Here is a 19,355-nt window from a genome sequence, read left to right as displayed (position 1 = left end):
AAATATAAAAAAAGAACTTTAATATGCTAGAAGTATTATAGTAACCAAAATTTAAATTTTGAAATACATAATTTCACAAAATTTTGAAGCCATGTTTGGTTTGCTGCAGTTTTTCTGTTTCTTGCCTTTGGATCGCTGTCACAGAGTTTCTTTACTAGCATGTTAGTTAAGTGGTGTCAGTCGTTTTGCTGCTCCAGCCAGACTAATTTCGCAGCTTTCAAAACACTTGAAAGCTGCAGAATTGCTATTCATTTTGTTTTCCTAGCGTTTATTATCGTTTTCTTAGCTGTCACCCATTGAGGGACATTCCTCTGATATCGGCAGTGATTTCTCCATTCCACAAAAACCAAATTTGGGATACTCAGAACACAATTTCGACTATTCTGTAGAATCAATCATTGCAACCAGGTGTTTTATGAAATACCTTTATCAAATACTATCTCATTGGAAGTTAGATGGACAGCTAGATTCGGAGCAAGTTTTCTCTAGCTTCTAATGACAGGCTTAAAAATGAACTTTGCTTAAACAAGTATTTGAGATAAAAGTGGTGCAGGTAATCAAGGTTCTATTGCATATAACTTATCACTTTTATGTACAATAGACCCTCCTTTCATGTGGGATTACGTTCCATGGAAATGCAGCATTAACTAAGATTTAATAGTAGTGTTAAAATAGGGGTTAGGTTCCATAGATGAAAAAAAAAACTTCATTCTAGTGATATATAAATATATATAATAAGTTCAAGTATTTATTTTGATATATGTGCACAACATCCATAAAAATATGCAAATTAATTTAGTGTTTATAAAAAAATGCTGGTTATGATATTTTTTTGGCAGTTAGTAAAACTTTTTTCAGTAGTTCTTTGCAGAGCATTAACGCATCCATGATCACTTGCATCATTACCATGAAAGAATCTTCTTTTACTAACAAATCAGAAAGATCATTTGTCTTGATCATGGAATGGCTCAAAATTTCCGATGAGAATGCTTTTGGTTATGTATCATAGATGTCACTATCCTCGTTGGTTTTGTTTTCCTTTATCACTTCTATAAGCTCTTTTTTCAATGAGTTTTTGAATTGTGTAAGTTTAATAACTTTACTTACGGAAAGAGATCTAGAATCAATTGTAAAAAAAAAATGTCTCCAGTGCCCTACGTTCGCTTATTAGCACAACAAAATGGAGTTTATTACATGTTATCTGCAATCTCAACAGTTTGGATTTTGAAAAGAGGTGAAAATCTGTTTGCCAATCTGCATTCGAATAAAATCAAAACTCACCTGCATAAAATAAAGATGTTACGTCTTAAACCGCATACAATCAAATCCACATAAAAGGAGAGTCTACTGAACTATTAAGTGAAAGTTGAAAAGCACAGGGCGAGATGACAAGATCCTAAGTGTTTCACTTAAATTTTGAAGGATTGAAAATAGTCTGGGCACAAGACTTCCACCCAGAGAAGATTGAAAAATCTTCTACGAAAATGAATGGCTTGTTGACAATCCGGAAAAGTTGTGTAAAAAACATAACGCATCCTATGCTGAACTTTACAATGTGGGAATAGACAGGGGAATAGACAGTAGGATGTAATAGTCAAAAATTGCTGGGGTTTTTTCCACTTAAAAATTTATCCTCTCCTAACATAAAGCTTTGGGGATGTCTCATTTCACTTCAAAAAATATATTTTAACCCTTTTCATAAGGTTCCATAAAGCCAATGACACATGCTGAAAATGTACACTTAAAAATCATCAACATATTGTTTAGTGTAACAAACAATTTAAAGTAAAATGACTTTTAATGTCAGATCTTACCATTGTGTCAAACAAAAAATCCGATTGGTCATTAATGTCTGGAATCAACCTGAAGTTCAATACTGCAGCTTCTTCCTGTGGTTTATTTGTAACTACTACTTTTTTTGAAGCTGGTAAATAACCATTTTTAAGAGCAGTAAGACGATATTCGCCAGGAGTGAGAAGACGCCAAAATTCACCTCCCTTTGCTGAAAAGAAAGAAAGATGGTTCAAAACTTTTTCTTTGAGAGTCTTTAGAATGTTATTTAACCCTCATACACATAATAAAACATTAGCAAGTGCCTTTAAAGACTTAAAGTGATACAAATACAATGAAATCCCGACTTATGTGAGGGATGAGTTCTAAGACCCCTCGCATATACACTTGGGTTTATCATTAAATCTATTTTACCTCATTTGGAGTATGTTGTTCAGTTTTGGCTCCTTATCTTAAAAAAGTACGCTATTGGAAAGAGTTCAAAGAAGGGCTACTAGATTAGTAAGGGGACATTCAGATTCAGATTATGACTAGCAAAAATACCCGGCGTTGCCTGGGTCAGTAATAATTATGAGAAACAATCGTTACTTGCCATTGTTTTTTGTTTTAAGCGAAAGAATTTAAAACAAACCTTTTTGACGTGATTAAAAATCAAGCTTCTTCCTTACTCATTAAACTAAAATAACAATAAGTATAAAGAACAAAATAGTATTCAATTAGAAACGAAAGCACGACATTTAAGCATAAACAAATTTGAAGAATTTCCGAAATATGAAATTAAACTTTACATGTTTAAAAAGATTTATCTGTTACTACTTTTTTTTTAAATCTAAAATCTTCTCTGTATGGCTATTGATGTACGAACTGTTATAAAAAATATAGCTGCCCGAGTTCCCCTTACACTTGCTTTAGTTATTTTGGGAAATTTCAATTTTTGTGGGCACTTGGTGCGGTTTAAAATCTTACCAAATTTGCGAGAATCATCTTGGGACACTTTCGATGATACTCCCACTCCTAACTAATTTTTATTATAGAAATATTGTTGCCAGATGCTGAGATACTTTTGGTTAAAATAAAATGGCGCCAAACGGTTTCATCCGAAATGTTTCCAAAATAAGTAGTAAAATTTGGCGATTGTTTGAAATCGTGCAAAAACAAAAATTAATGGAAGTTTTTGTGTGGTTTATGGATTTGCCTAATTTAGTTGTTGAATTATTTTTACACAGTATTTTTTTTTTTAAGTATCTTTTATTGGCGATATTTTGTTTATATGGTGAAAGCTGAGAAACATTATTACGTAGTCTTTGAGCTCAAAAACAGCGACAGTGGAAAAAACTGCCAAATGCATCAGCTACTGAAATCTTTCCGAAAAAATTCTGGCGATATTTCAGCTGGTTGGTTGGATATAGTGAGCAAGTGTCCAATCAGCATAAATAATAATAATAAACCATTAATTACATAAGTTCCGTTTAAAAGTAAAATGATCAGCCAAATCCATTATTTTTCCCAACCTTGTGGAAAAACGTTACTTTAAGATTTGACTTGAGAAAAGCCTCAAAAAGTCAGACGAAACGCAAAAATATTCAACAATGCAACAATTCTTGGGAGTTGAGATGACACACTAAATAATGACTTGGGTTGATGAAAGCCTTCGAACAGGGAACAAAAAAGCTCATAACTCGTTTTTTATACAACTTAGAAACCTCGAACAGATGCTATCTTCAGCAGAAAAATTGGCGCTTTCGACGGACATATAATGTTAATATGTGCACGTTTTTTTCCACCCCCATATTGGGGCATTTATGGGAAAATTGGTACTAAAATTGGAATAAAAAGGGAACTATCAATCGGATTTTTTTCGAACTGGTCTGTAAACCTTCCCAGTACCAAACTGAACAAACGGTGAAAGTTTAGTTTCAGCCAAATCTGCTGGGTAGTTTCTGAGATCTTAGGGAACAAATTTACCAAACTCCATTTTTATTTATATAGATGCGAGACTTAACAGGTTTAATATGTATATCCTGGAGCCAGGGTTGGCAAGTTTCTGCTAAGGTGGTTTAAACCTCTGGTAGAAACAGGTTAAAACCAGCATGGCAAAAACCCCTTTGTGCTACATTTGAGGCAGAAACTCAAAATGTTATAAAAGTAATTACTGACATATAATAGGAAATGCTCGAGACAAACAATTAAATGTTAACCCAAGTGCAATTTATTTATAATACTATCATCATTCAAATTAGAGAAGATTTTATGAAATCCAGCAGAACTAACATGCCTAGTCGAACCTCTATATATTGAACTCTTACAAATCAAAATTTTCTATACATCAAAGTCCCAGCACATTTCAATGTCCATTACATAGAAAAATTGTTTTTATATATCGAAAAAATCTCTATACATCAAAATTTTTTTGAGACATTTGTAAAATTTTTTTTCCACTTTAAACTGTTTGTCTCATGAAAACTGAAGGTTAGGGGAGAAAATTATGTTCACTAAAGATTGCTACAAAACTCACAAGAAATATGGGGTTGAAGGGTGTGCATATAGGTTGTTGATCCATTCTGGAGTTCCTAAATTCACTCAAGTTTATTCCAAATCGAAGTTGCAACCAGTAATACAGTAAAATCAGTTTCAAGTTATCCCTATTGTCTGTTGATTATCATTCCAAGTCTTTTCAGCTTCAGTGAAAATCATTCAAGCTAAGTAGATAGAGTTTTTACTTTTCTCTGGATTATATTGTCAAAACGAAAATCCCCTTGTTTGGTAAATTTAGTATTTTCGCAAGCAGAGTTCCTGCATTTAAGAGAAATCAGAAAGCCGAAAGTACTAAAGTAAAATAAAAGTACTGAAACTCACAGAAAATTCACTCAAAAACATGAAACGGCATTACAGTTGGCGAAAATTAGTTTTAATTTTAATGTTTTGGGAGATTTTTATGATAAAGTAAGATTGTTTCTATATATTGAAATTTTTATAGATTTGATTTTTTCCCCCTCAATTTGCTAGCTTGATATATGAAGGTCCAATATTTTAATCATATGGAATAAGCAAGATTAACAGAAATTTATTAAAACTGCTCCACTAGTAGTTATAATAACTTGACTAGAAAAATAAGTTTCAGGAAATGAGGCTACTTTGTTTTCCGAAGTTATATTACGTACAAAATCTAGGTTAATATTGGCAAGTAAAATTCTGTCACTTTCTTCTTGAGCACATGATTAACTCAGTTCCAAGCGAATTGGATGGAGCATATAAGCTAGCAAATGACAATGAGTAACCCCATGTTTAAATTTGTGAGTCTCGTCTTTTTATTAAGCACCAAAAAAGATTGTCGTCCATCGTTAGATTATTCCAAATCTTACAAGCATCTGTAATTAAACAATTCTCATTCTGAATCAAATCAAAAAATCAAAGGCAATAGCAATTTTACTTTTTACAATGATGAAAAGGATTTACATTTTTAAGTTAACTAAAACAAATGTGATTAAGTAATTACTATAACTACTAGATATTTTTTAGTTTTTGCCAGTTTCTGTGGTTTTTTAACTGGTTATAACCAGTTTCTCCCACTGGAAGAGGAAAAACCAGTCTCTGGCAGCAGAAAGCCAGCCTTTCCTGGAGTAAAGGAAAATCAGAGGGGACATGATTCATTTCTTTAAATTTATCAAAATGAAAGATGTTAATGGAAAGACGGGTTAAATTTTTGCACCAAAAGTAGGATGAGGGTTCATCATTTTAAGTTATTCAAATCTCAAATGAGGAAATTAGGAAACATTATAACTGGGTACTTGGAGTATTTTACTGGAAAAGTTTGTAATGAGTAAGGGATAGCTTTAAGAGGGCCATTGGTCTTCGTTGAGGACTAAGAAGCTGACTAGGACAAGCCTAGCTGGGCCCAGAGCTTGCCGATGGTCACATTTGCATTTGTAAGTTGAAATTTCACATTGTGAAACAGGGCATGCAATTTAATCAACATATAGACAATCAATTTAGACACTTGAAAACACCCGTCAATTTGCTTTAAACCATTTCTTGAGTATATGTCGACGTTTTTCACACAAAGAACTGAATTTATACCGTATTTTTAAAAAATCTGTGTAATTAAATACAAAATACTGTTATGATGCACAAGGATCAACTGGAGAGAGGGACATAATAATGTGCAATACTGTCTGCAATAATAATAATGAAACACAATACTTTTATATTACTGTACAATAGACAGAGTAATAATAATTATAACCAAAAAAAGGAAGATGACGAGTATGTTTGATGCTGTGTAGCTGATCAGAACAATATCTGTGTTTTCCTGCATATCATAAGCCTTCAGCCTTTCTTTAACTGCGAGAAATTTCCTCTTTCCAAGCTTAAACTAAAGCAGCACCTCAAGATGTCAGTATGTTAAATGAACTTTCACATTCAGAATGGAAAATATGGAGCGGTTCTTCGTATACACTAACAAAGCGATGTTTAGATTAGTACAGTAAGGGCACTATTGCACTTTATTGATGCTAACGAGATGAAGTCCATTCACAAAACTAATATTTAGTAGCCAATAGCAATTCCCCTCTGAGAACTTTTGCATTGCGGGTGCGAAATTTGTGTTAGCTCTCTATAATTTGTTAATTTGTTACTAGTGAGAAATCATGTTGTAGTTACTTCACGTGAGTCAAATCATGCTGCAGCTTGAGTACCCTGTATACCTTTTAAACTTTTAACAAAAAATTAAAAGGCACAATTTATCATTTGTAATTTTTTTATAGACAAATCAAGTTTTTTTTTTTTTTTTTTGCACTAAAAGTTAGAAAGAATTTATAGTTACATAATGCTTTTCATTTCTGTCTTTATTTTATTTATTTATTTTTTGACACCTTTATATGATTCTGATAATTTTAATGCAGCTTTTATAGTACAGTGAAACCTGTGTAAGTTGACCACTTGCGGTGCAGTACTTTGGTGGTCAACTTATAAAGGGGGTAATGATTTTTTTTTTTTGGCATTTCTTGCACCATATATTCATTTTTTGACTAATTGACACTTATTCTTTCCGTTCAAGTCACTTTCATTGTTTGACATTACTTTGAAACAATAATTTAAAATTTTATTCAAATATTTAAGGAGGTTATTTTCCCAGAATGACGTATAATGTGTCGTGCAAATTTAAAATTTCAGTAAATTGATCAAAAAAAAAAAAGTTTATAAGAAGTTATTTGATATAAATAGTTCCTAAAAATTCATAGCTAATCAAAAATAACACATTTTTCGCTTATTTTTTTTCTCATATACATTTAATACATTTATAACCATGATGATCTACTTTTCAAAAAAATAACTCCTTATTGAAGTTTGGGGCACTTATTAGACACTAGTTTTGGAAATTCCATATGTGTCAGCTAATTTTCTCTGGATTTCTCAATTTTCAATTAATTTTAATATTTCGTACTTTTTATCAATCTCAAGTTCAACTAACTTTCTTTTTCAAGCCATTTTATGTAAAACTTATAACACAAATAGCAACAAGCTGGACTGTCCTAGTTCATAAAGGCAGCTAAAAATAAAAATGTCATATCTCTTAATCCCTTGCACCAGAAATACTGCAATGCAAGTAACTTTACTCTTTAGCACAATTCCAGTGTTGCCACAAAATATTGCAACTGGAAAAAAATACTTTGTACTTTTCTACTGACACATGTTTTCATTGAACAGAGAGTAAAAAGGTAATCTCAAATAGAACAACAAAAGAAAAACAAGTTTGGAGTATAAAAGTGTTCTTAGTAGTTTTCCAATGTGGTTAAACTTACAAGGAGGTTTAGTTATGCTGCTGTTTTATTTAGTTGGTAAAATGCTGGTCTGGCATCAAAAATATTCTTGAAGAGATATAAAAAAATAATGATAAAATAAAATAATTTGCTAAATTAAGTTTTAAAAAATAAACCATGTGGTCAACTTACAAAGGGTTTTTTACAATACTCCAAACCAAATTTGGGGTACATTAGTGGTCAAGATAGACAGGTGGTCAAGATAGAGAGGTGGTCAAGTTACAGAGGTTTTCCTTCATTATACAAGATAGGACTAATTCCGTTCCTGACAAAAGCGGTCAACATAGACAGGTGGTCAACTTACAAAGGTGGTCAACTTTACAGGTTTTACTGTATTAGTGAAAGCCAAAAATATCCCTCACAACACACTAAAACAAATAAATAATCAACTGCTGAAAAAATCAATATGTCTATAGGGATTTGCATTTTCAGCATTAGCATACATTAAGGCAATAAGGGGCTATAAATTTTGCTTTTAGTAAATTTTGATGAATTTCTTTGAAATTTTCAGCATAGTTATATGATGCTAATACCAACTCAAATTTCAAATGTCATTGAATTATTTAAAAATTTATTTTCTTTTAAATTTAAATGTTGATTTTATATAATTTTTGTTATTAACTAGTGTATGAAATTTCACCAAATGCAAAAATGTTCGACAAAACTAACCAAACAGAAACATCTTCCCCAACAAAATGTTAACGAACCTCTTAAAAAGTACTTGGCATAAAATTTTCAGAAAATTTAAATAATATTTCATTACAATGGAATAGTTTCATATTTGTAAAAATGCCGAAAATAATGTTTTGACAAAACCAACATTTACTGTTTTGCTGTTGCAAATTTAATTATTGAATAAACAATTTAATTTTTAATTCAAATTCACCATAAATTTGGTCTTATGATTTATTTGAAATGATATTTGCAATAAAAATTTAAACATTATATGCATTTTTATATGCATTTTCTAATAAAGGGGCGTGACTCAGATAAAAAGTGTCATAACTTCACCAGTTTTTCACCGATTCATTATTTTTTTTTATTTAAGGTTCATCTAAAGGTTTAGTTTTTAGAAATATAATAAATGAAAAACCATTTTATTGGCCAATTTCTACTCATCTGAAAGCTTCTTATCGCCGTAAGTCGAAATTTCCAGCAAGACACTGAAAATGACCTGTTAGGCTCATATTCAAAAACTTGTCAAGAATAAAAAATAGGGGTCAAATAATTTAATAATGCAATTTTGTCTTTTTATTTATTTTTTTTTTCTCAATAAAAGGAAAAGTAGAAAATCTTTATCATAACCTTGCCAGATTAGTGCAGCACTGGGCCTTCAGGTTTATTTTTAAAGGTCAATAAACTAAAGAAAGAAGTCCCATTGTATGTCTAATAACTTCATTCAGTAGAGACTCTATGATGAGACACCAATGTTGATGATGAGACACCTCCTTTACACCAATTTTTAGGAGTGCTAACATAATGTATATTAAAATAAAAATAGTAATAATAATTAAAGTTGTAGTAACATACCTGAAGTAATGTCATGATCTATTTTCCTGTTGCCAGTCACATTAAAAACCTTTATCAAAGCTCCTTGCAATGGCTTCCTTGTAACTGCATCTCTAATGACTCCTTTTACACCAATATGGCTCTGAATAAAATAAAAATAATAGTGTAAAAATGCAATCATAAAAGTTATCTTAGAACAAACTTGAAAAAAGAGCTGACCAAATTCATTAGAATAATTCATTATTACAAATACAGTTACACACTAATAAGACATTCAAGCGTATTTTGTTATATTTTTTCTTAAAAATAAGGAATCTCATGTTTGTGCAATCTGTTACGTATCCTCTGTAACTAGATCCAAAAAAATTCCATTCTTGTCAAAAGGTAGTAGCATATGAGACTATGTCTTGCTAGTGAGAAAACACACATTGCTCATTTGAGAATGCATATTAAAAGTATCAGAGTGGAATGATTTACCTTTTTCTGAGGTGAGTTTTTTTTCCTGTCGGTAATCTATTACCAAATTTTGACTTTTTTACATATATATTTTTTTTTTTGCAGGGACTTTTGAGAAGGAAAAATAAAACTATATTTAGTACTATTTTGAAATAATTCGATCAATAGGAAGATCAAAGAACGTATTCTCAGATTTTTTTTTTCTTTTCTCTTTTTTTACTTTCATATATGTAAATGTCCCTCTATTGTTTTCAATCTTTGTTGCACGAGGAAAAAACGAGAAATTTAAAAATGCAACAGAGGTTTCATAGAAAAGTGTCTAATAGATCAGGTATTGTTTATCTCATTTGAGACAATGAAAGCAAAGGGATGTATGTGGACATTTATAAGTTTTAAGTAGAACGCATTTAAAGTTGCGGTCCTAGGTAGGCTTTCATTGATATTTTTTTCTAAATCTTACTGCACCTACCAGGACAACTAGAAATATCTCTTGCCCCAAAACAGAGGGGAGATTCACCCTCCAATTTATGTACTGGTTACCTCCAAATTTTTAATTTTGCCACTTACAGCCGTTTGCTTCTCCCTGTTTCAATTGTACTACTATGTTGATACTTCAAACTCAACCACAGGACGAACACAAAAAGAACTTTTTTAGGACGTACAGCAAGAATAATAGATAAATGTGGAAAGCTCCTTTTTCATAAAATTTTTCATAAAATAATGCCATTCACTTACCAAAGTGTCTGTTTGTGACTTTAAAAAACAAAACAAAATATGAAGTAAATGAGAAACCATAATGAAAAATCAATTTTCATCTATTCTTGGTGAATTGTTGAGCAAGTGCCCGCTTTACAGAGCAATGGTAAGAGAATAGAGAAATTTTTATAAAAATTTCTTAATAAAAGGGTTAAAGGAAAGAAAAGAACTGAGCAATCATAAAATAGTTAAGCATCCCCCTCCCCTTTAATGCAGCAACTGAAAATGATGGCAAAAAGATGTACTTCAAGTTATTATTTATACACACTTTGATGTCTACGGCTAAGAGTTCACAATTATACAATTGTGGTTGTGTACCTTCAGTACGCAGGGGTGTGCACAGGGGAAGGAGGGACACCTCTTGGCCCAGGGTCGAGCCTGAGGAGGGGGGGGGGCAATACTTTTAAACTTGGGATGAAATATAGGGGTAGACAATACAGAGAGAGGGGGCAGAAAAGTCATTTGTGACAGGACTAGTGATGTAAAATACCCGGGTATTTATTTTTAGGGGTAAATACCCAGGGTATATACCCGGGTAAATACCCAAAATGGGTAAAAACCCGGGTATTTATTTCAAAAATTTATATTCAACTAAAATACTTTTCTGTATGTATTCCATTATGTATATACAACCAATCATATACAAAACAATAAATTCTTGCCCAAAAATTGTATTTTGATCACATATTTAAAGAATTATTGTGTGAAACAGCTTAACAATCTAATATGATATTCACATTAAATGTGTTGGATATGCCTAATCAACGTTGATAGCCAAATTTCAGATATGAAAAGCCATTCTACAAAAAGAAAAAAAGCTTAACTGGTTACAAAAAAAAAAGCAAACATCAATTTTTTAAGGTCCTAGTCTTTTATAACCGAGTAATATGTCCCTGCATGACATCAAAATGTAACGAAATGTCGCTCAATTTATTATTACTATTTATTTACCTATATCTTATGCAGAAATTTCCTCCAAACTTAGTTCAATTGTTCAGGTGTATTCTGTATCACACACACACACACACACACACACACACATATATATATATGTATATATATATATATATACACACACACACACACACATAATATACATAAACACTTAAAATTCATTTAAAATTTTTAATCTTTTATTTTAGAGTTTACGTTTAAAAAAGAAAATAGTCACCTTTTAATACTACCTAAAATTTTTTTGCAAAATGCGTAATTACTAGGGGATTTACCCTGCCTTCGGAAAAATACCCAAAAAAATATTTACCTTCCCACCCTACAGGGGAACAAATGCAAATGAGCAAGGCAACAGAAAAAAAAAATTTGTTTTTTTTTTGCTTATTAATGTGAAAACTGTTTCTATATTTTCCATGTTATCACTTAAATATCAATTAAAAAAAATAACACCATAGTGTCTTAATAACTTCTCAGTTTATTCTTCCAAACATCCCTCATGCTTCCTTTTTTTCATTTTGGATATGACTAACCTAGATTGTAATTTTGAAATCCTGAAGTTCATAATGAATTGCTTATACTTCTCCAATTATGACATTGAAAAGAAAGATTCTTTGGTTCACGATACGTTTCTTTCATGAATTCATCAAGTCTTTCAATAAAAAAAAATAAACTGTGTAATACATATGTATATATCAGTTTTACCAATTATTTCATATTTAGATTTTAAAAAAAAATTCTCATTCACTTTTTTGCATTTTTTTATAAAATACACAGTTTTTGGGTATTTACCCAGGCCTTGGGTAAATACCCGGGTAAATACCCAAAAAATATTTACCTACCCGCTGGGTATTTACCCGATCCACATCACTAGACAGGACCCTAAATTTCTGTGCATGCCCCTGTCAGTACCTACATACAAACAGCCCATTATTGTCCAACAGTCCAATTATTGGGAAAGAATATGCAAGCTGCACAGTTTATCCGAAGCACGAAAGCAAAATTGCATTTTATTCTTTAATCTAAGGATGATGTATTACAGTTGCAACATAGCTGAGTCCATATTATATTAAGATAAATAACAGCAAAAAGTAACCAACTAATTGAAAGGATAAACATGGTGTAGCAGTCATTAAAGGGGTGTGATACAACATACAAATAAGATATTCATTAGAGGGTTCATACTTTATTTGTATGAAAAAAATTCCATAACTTTTCCAAGATTTTTCATGACTTCATAAAAATTTTCATGACCATCTCATATGAAGAAAATAGTACAATTTAATGTCAAACTTGCCAATATTAAAAAATGCCCATTAGCAAAACTTCTACACGAATATCACAACCTCTCTCAAAAACTTGTCTCCATCACATAAATTTAAGTAAAGATACACTGAATGGAATATAATGATGCTTAAATGTCCAATAACTTTTTAATAAACAGGCAGAATGATAATTAATGGGACTAATGGGTTAAATGAGTCACTATCAAGTTTCAATAAATTTGCTTCAAAAGTTGCCTTTTAGTGTCAACAGTGCATTTAATCATTCAAATAACTTGACAGTATTTTGATTCTTAAAAGTTTTTAAGCCACATTCTTCAGTAAATGCATGTTTTTACACTCAATATTGAAAAAAAAAAGTTCAGTAGTGTAAAAATCTTCTGATTATATACACTTATTTACACATTTTCAAATGTATATAAATTAACTGGTTCAGAAATTCCAGAATGTAGTGTTTGATTCCTGAGATTGCACACAGAAGTTAGACTCATTGATTAGTTTTGCGGACCGTATGTTGGGCACTACTGTTTTAGAGTATTAGAACTCCCCTATTTTTGTATTCTATTGCCTGACTGAAGATCTTTATTTTCGAAAACCTTCATCAAATTAAGATAAACTCAGTTAAATTTAATAATGAAGTTTTTACGAGTAATTGAAATGAACTCGGATGCAATGGATTGCGGTTTTCGAGTGGGCACGGCAAAAATCAAGAACGTGCAAGTTGGCTACTACAGAATATAAACCAGGAAAAGTGTTGAAAATAATGGCAAATTCAAAATGAGTGACATCCCAGCAGTATAATCACATTGCGAAAAATGATGGACAGCTGCTAAAGAAGTGGATGCAATGAGATTTCTAAATTCAGCTTTGTTTTTGGGATTGCTCAATTTTCCAGTTTCAATAGCTTTTATGAGCAATATTGTTAAATCATTCAAGATTTCTAATGCTCTTTTAGCTACTTTTACTTTCTCTTTGCCTGGGACATTTTTTCATGACTTTAAATAAATTTCCATGAATTTGAATGAAAATTTGAATTTTCCATGACTTTTCCATGGCCCATATGAATACATTTGCGTAATACAATTTCTAGTGCCTCTGCTAATATTATTAAACTTTCAAAGAATTTACTTAAACAGTTCTTGTTAAATGTCAGTTTTAAAATGCAAAAAGTAAATTATCCCTTAAATTATTAAAATAAAAAACTAATAAAGCTAACCAGCAGTAACATGTGTTAACTTCTAACTGTCCACCATTTGAAAATATTCATAATTTTCAAAAGGATTGAAATCTGAAACATGGGAAATTGTGTTCACATTTAATGTTGCAATGTTTAACAAAAAAGTAATTTATTAATTATTAAAATAAAAAATTTCAAAATAACTTCTAAAAGTCCAAATGGCAATGCTTTGGAATTATAACAATATTTACAAGAAGATGCAAAAAGATTGCATCTCAAAAACTGAAAGCTATTTCAAAACATTCATGGAACAATGTTGTACATGTTCAATGTTGGCAAAACATAACATAATTTATCAATATTAAAATTGAAAGGACGATACCAGGTACACGATGAAAATTGATGATGCTGAAGGCACAACATTTAGGGGAATAAAAATTAAACTAGGTGATCAAGGGGAAAAAAAAGAAATAAAGCATATAAAACACACTAAAACGAAAAAAAGAGCCTTTCTTGTAGAACCGATAAAGAAAGGACATTGTAACTGCTGCTCCACACCCACAACAACCTCATAACTGTTATGATAAGAAAAAAAAATACCCAATCAGAAAAATGTCATTCAAAAATGACAATCTCATAGTGGGATCAAACCCACAATCTTCATTTCCAACGCAAGTTCTAGTCACCTGTGCAACATGGCTTCAATCGTGGCGCGCTACACATTACAGCAATGCTTTTAAAAAAAAAATTTTAAAAAAGAAATTGATTAAAAAAAAAACACCAGAATGTAAGTTGTATTCCTTTTTTAATGAAACGAACAACGAAAAACATCTTTACATGTCAAGTTTGATAAATTGTTGAGAAAGTTATGGTGTTGTCATCAAAAAAATATATATATATATATATATATATATATATATATATATATATATATATATATCTGAGAAATAATACACATAATTATAGTTTTAATAACAAAGCAAACATGTTAAAAAACAACAAAAATCATTAATTTACAAAATATGAAACACCACATTCATTGTCTTCACATCAGTGACTCTTATATTATGCATTCACTTACCTGCCACATAAAGTCAATTAGAGCATCTTTGTTGTTCTCCCATTCTTCCTTCAGTTTACTTGCAGGGGGATATTTGTCACATCCTAATTCCAGCGTAATTTCAAAGTCATTTGAACTCAAATAGTTGAAATCCTGCATGCCTATGGAGGTGGATCGGAAAGAATGAGCAAAGACGAGTTATTGCGGAAAAAAAAACAAAACGAAACTTCACTCAGTCTGAATACAGAATAAAAATATTAAGCAAATTTTAAGTCAGAATAATGAGAAAATAATTTGAATTTGTTTCTGACTAATTCAAATTTTCAGAATCAAAGATAGCAGGCAAGTTTTGAATTCTTTTTCTTTTTTACATTGCCTTTTCCTTCTCTTTCTTTTTGAATTTTTGTACTAATAAAATTTCTCTCTATATAAAAAAAAAAGTTTTGTCACAGAAATTGTGTCCGTGGCTGTTTCAGGTCCAGGAGATTTAGCACCTACACACATGAAATTTGGTACAAAATTACTTTGAAACCCAGTTGATTGCAATTTGAAAAGTTTTTTTTTTTTTTAATTTTGAATCTTTTATTGTAATTATTTTTTTAAACTAAAATTTCGCATGAATTACATATTAAACGGTTGAAAGATTTCCCCACCTCTTGCCCTTCTATATCAAAGTGTTTTTTTTCTGCACAGGATGAAGTTAGTTACAATTTTCTCAATGTATTACAACAAGGGATATAAGGGTTTCTAAATGAGCAAAAAACCCAAGGCTGAACTCAAAATATTAAACTAAAGAGCAAAATATCACTGCAGACAGCAAATTTAAGAGTTATTTTTAAAAGATATAAAGCGGCTGTTTTGTTATGCTTAGGAACTCCTTTACAACTACAGCTGTGAAATTTGGTGTTTGTTAGTTTGAACCTCGAAGGAGGGATGCTTTTGAAAACATTTTTCATTTTTGGAAATCATATTCATTTATATTAAAATGTGCTTTACATTGAGTTATTTTTAAAGTTATTTTAGTACATGAAATATGTTCTATATGTTTAAAAACATCAATTTCACATACATATTCATACAACAAAACTTTTAAAAACTAGAAATCCTACAGTTTGTTGCAAAAATATTTAAAAAATCAAATTTAAATGATAATAAAAAATAATTTAAACCCAAAAATTAAATTTTTTGCAACTTAAAAGAAAAATAACAATTTTTTTACATCCTAATAATAGAATTCTATTACATCAAAGCTCTAGTTTTAGTTTTCAAAAACAGTGGATACTTTTTTTTGTCCAATTTCTTCCATTTTGCCCAATTTCTTCTGGTGTCCCGGACTTTTATAATAAAGTGGACAAAGCAGCAACCCTGGATTACAGTAACTGTGGTACAAAGTGACATAGGATATCCCACCAGACCGCTATGCTTCAATGTTCAACTGCATTGAATCACACATTCACGCTAGATATGGCTCAGCCGGATTTTGAAACCTTTATTCATTTGGGATTTTTGCAGTAATAAATTGTCATTTTGCTTTTACTTTTTAATTACTTTCTAATGTCAGTGTTGGCATCATGGGTGTAAAATCTTTTTTCATTCTCACAACTCCTTCTTGGTGTGTTGATTTTTGCTATAAAACGTATTCTCATTTTCGAAACCTACAGCAGATGAAACAAAACAGCACAGGACATAATTGGACAATGCTCAGTTTAAATTAAATATAAAACTTTGAACTGAGACACAATAAATTAGAAAATAAGCAAAATCCCCAAAGCAGAATACTTTAGGATATTCTGCAAAGTGAAATCATTTGACCAAAATTGTTCTGCAAGTATCTGAAGCATTGTAAGCGAAAAAAACATGAAAACGTGACATTTTCAAAAAAATTGGGTGCCAAAAATCAAAATCGTTTCATATAGGAGTTTTTTTTTCTTTTTTTAACTCGACTGTTGCTATTTATTTTGTGGAAATGAGATATTTCTGGAAACATCACAGCTTTCAACCAAATGACTAGTTAAAGAGCACTGAATAATTTGGAAAATTAGTTGATCATGAAAACTATAAAATCGAAAAACTTTAACAAGGTGTCAAACCTAAACACATTGAGATTCTCCAAAAATAGTTCATATGTTTTCTAAAATAAATAGAAAGAGCAAAGATACAAAATTCTATAAAAATCCGAACCTAGGTGTCAAACCATTATTTTTTTGGGGCTAATTTTACATGACATGAAGGAGCAATTAATTAAAATAATGTGACTAAATAAAGAAATTACGGAAATAATAAATAAAATGAGTCGAGTTTGGGTTGCATAAAATAAAACACTTCATAACTTTCTAAATAATTGCAATATTTTCTGGATGCAAAGGGATTGAAATCACAAACAAGACATGCAATTCCCGGCGATGAACTTGTTCCAGTGTTGGCATGTTTCCAAAACATACACGTATGGCAGAAATTGCAGTATATGAAGATTGATTGGGAAAGTCCTACAAAGGACTTATCGAATTCAACATTGAGAGCTTTTCACCAAATGATCGCAATTTACGAGAATTTTAGATTTTCTTTTAATTTTAAGAAATCTGTTGAATTTCTGCAAAATTTTATCTTGAGTAGCAAGATAATTGTAGAAAATCTACTATTATTACAGGGTTCATACTCATTTTTAAAAGTAAAAATTAAGGACTTTTTAAGGACTCTCTCTCAAAAAAAAGGACTTATCGGGAAAATAACTAGATAGCTTTGCGTATACCATTTTAAAGTTTTCCCGGGGGGGGGGGGGCAAAGTATATGATACACATATTATATATATACACATGCACAAGTGCATCAGTTTCCAAAAAGCAGGGAGAGGCCCAATCAACTGGGATGTCCCATTATCAGTGAATAAAATTTTAAAATTTCACATCATAGTGATCCAAGAGGAAAATGGAGACCCCCCCCCCCCCCCAAGAAAAAAAGAGATCTTAAAATCAAGCAGAAATGAGATGAGATCATGAGTGCCCTTTGAGTCCATGACATTCCAAAATTCAACAAAAAATGGCGAATTAACCAGTTTCAAACATAATACGAAAGTTTTTCCTTATTAATTAGGCTTGAAATGATTGGGTGGTAATTAATATAATAGATAGCACATATTGTTCTTAAAAAATAACATTTCATTCTCAAATTTCAGTCATAAAAAAAGATTAGGAAAATGGGGATAGCTGTAGAAAATTAGTTGCATATTAAAGCATTATCATTTAGCATACATGATTAGAATGAGAGGCAAATTGAAGGAAAATAACTAAAATCTTTTTTCTTCAAGATATTTAAACTAGTGTTTTGTTATTATTGCTTTTGATCTGTTATTGTTACTAAAATCCTATTTCGAACAAATTTGCTATATCATACTATTTCTCGCAAGTTTGTTTATTTCTATATAAATTTAAATTTTGAAAGAGAGGAAAGCAATTTCTAACTCCTGAGTCCTTGAATAAAGCGGTTGATGGAGCCAGAGTTCAATCTTGGCTGTATCACTCAATAATATAAATATTTTATATATATATAATATATATAGATATATATATATATATATATATATATATAATTGATTATCCTTTTTCCTTGCAATGGAACTCATAGTTTGGTTTAAAAAACTTCATATTATTTCACGATTAAAAAAAAAAAAAAACTGAAGTTGCTTTATTTAATCTTTAAATTCCAAAAAATTTTACAGGCTGTAAAGCCTAACCAAAACCTTTAGAGATTCACCATAAATATATTGAAAGCTTTTTCAAATACATAAAAATAGTAACCATGACAAGTTTAAATACAATCAGAGACTGGGAGTTGGACCATATTTTTTCGATAGTCTTTTGCATTTTTTCTAAAATAAATTTGAGAAATAAAAATATTATTGAAATAATGAAAAAAATAAACAGATATAAAGTAGCATATTGTAAAAAAACCTTCCAACATTTAAAAAGATTGAAATATTTGCAGGATGCAAAAAGATTGCAATCTCAAACAAGGCAAGCAATTTTCGGCGAAGCACGTGGTTTAACGTGGTCGGCATGTCTCCAAAACATACGTTTTCGGCACATATCGCGGATTATAAAGATTTGAAGGGGTAAAAAACGAAAAAAATAAGAAAAAGGGGACCAAACTTGATACAGTGGTTAAAATATTAAGGAAATTTTCAGAAAATTAAGGACTTTTTAAGGGTTTTTTAGGGACCTTAATTTTGCTTGATGAAATTAAGGGTTTCTTAAGGGTTTTTTAAGGAAGTACGAACCCTGTATTATTGCCAAGCAGTTTCTACAGATTTTCTGCACCGCAGTCTCTGCAGATTTTCGGCATTGCGGCCTCTGCAGATTTTCTGCACCATGGTTTCTGTAGAAATTTCACTGAAAATTTCTGCAGAAAATTTGTCAGTTTTTCTTTCACATTTGAGCAGAATTGTTCTGCGTCTCAGGCATCTGCTCTGCGACGTACATTGCAAATTTAGTAGTTTTCTGCTTTGGAGAACAAAACTTAATGAAAAATGCTAGGGGGTTCAGCCCTCTGCCACTCACCAA

General features: G+C 30.9%; 1 protein-coding gene across 1 annotated transcript in view; it reads right to left on the bottom strand.

Moving 5' to 3' along the window:
- The window catches only part of LOC129217620 (carboxypeptidase E-like), a gene marked incomplete in the record, with an annotated part of 46,052 nt that overhangs the window by 3,367 nt on the left and 23,330 nt on the right, over positions 1-19,355 (bottom strand). Inside the window, 3 exon segments of the mRNA XM_054851949.1 lie at positions 1,815-2,002; positions 9,141-9,261; positions 14,821-14,960. Coding sequence (XP_054707924.1) covers positions 1,815-2,002; positions 9,141-9,261; positions 14,821-14,960 — 449 coding nt within the window.

This window comes from Uloborus diversus, chromosome 2 (assembly GCF_026930045.1).
Source record: "Uloborus diversus isolate 005 chromosome 2, Udiv.v.3.1, whole genome shotgun sequence".
In the NCBI taxonomy this organism is placed as follows: Eukaryota; Metazoa; Arthropoda; class Arachnida; order Araneae; family Uloboridae; genus Uloborus; species Uloborus diversus.
The sequence above is the reverse complement of the archived record's forward strand: the minus strand, read 5'-3'. Positions and strand labels throughout refer to the sequence as shown.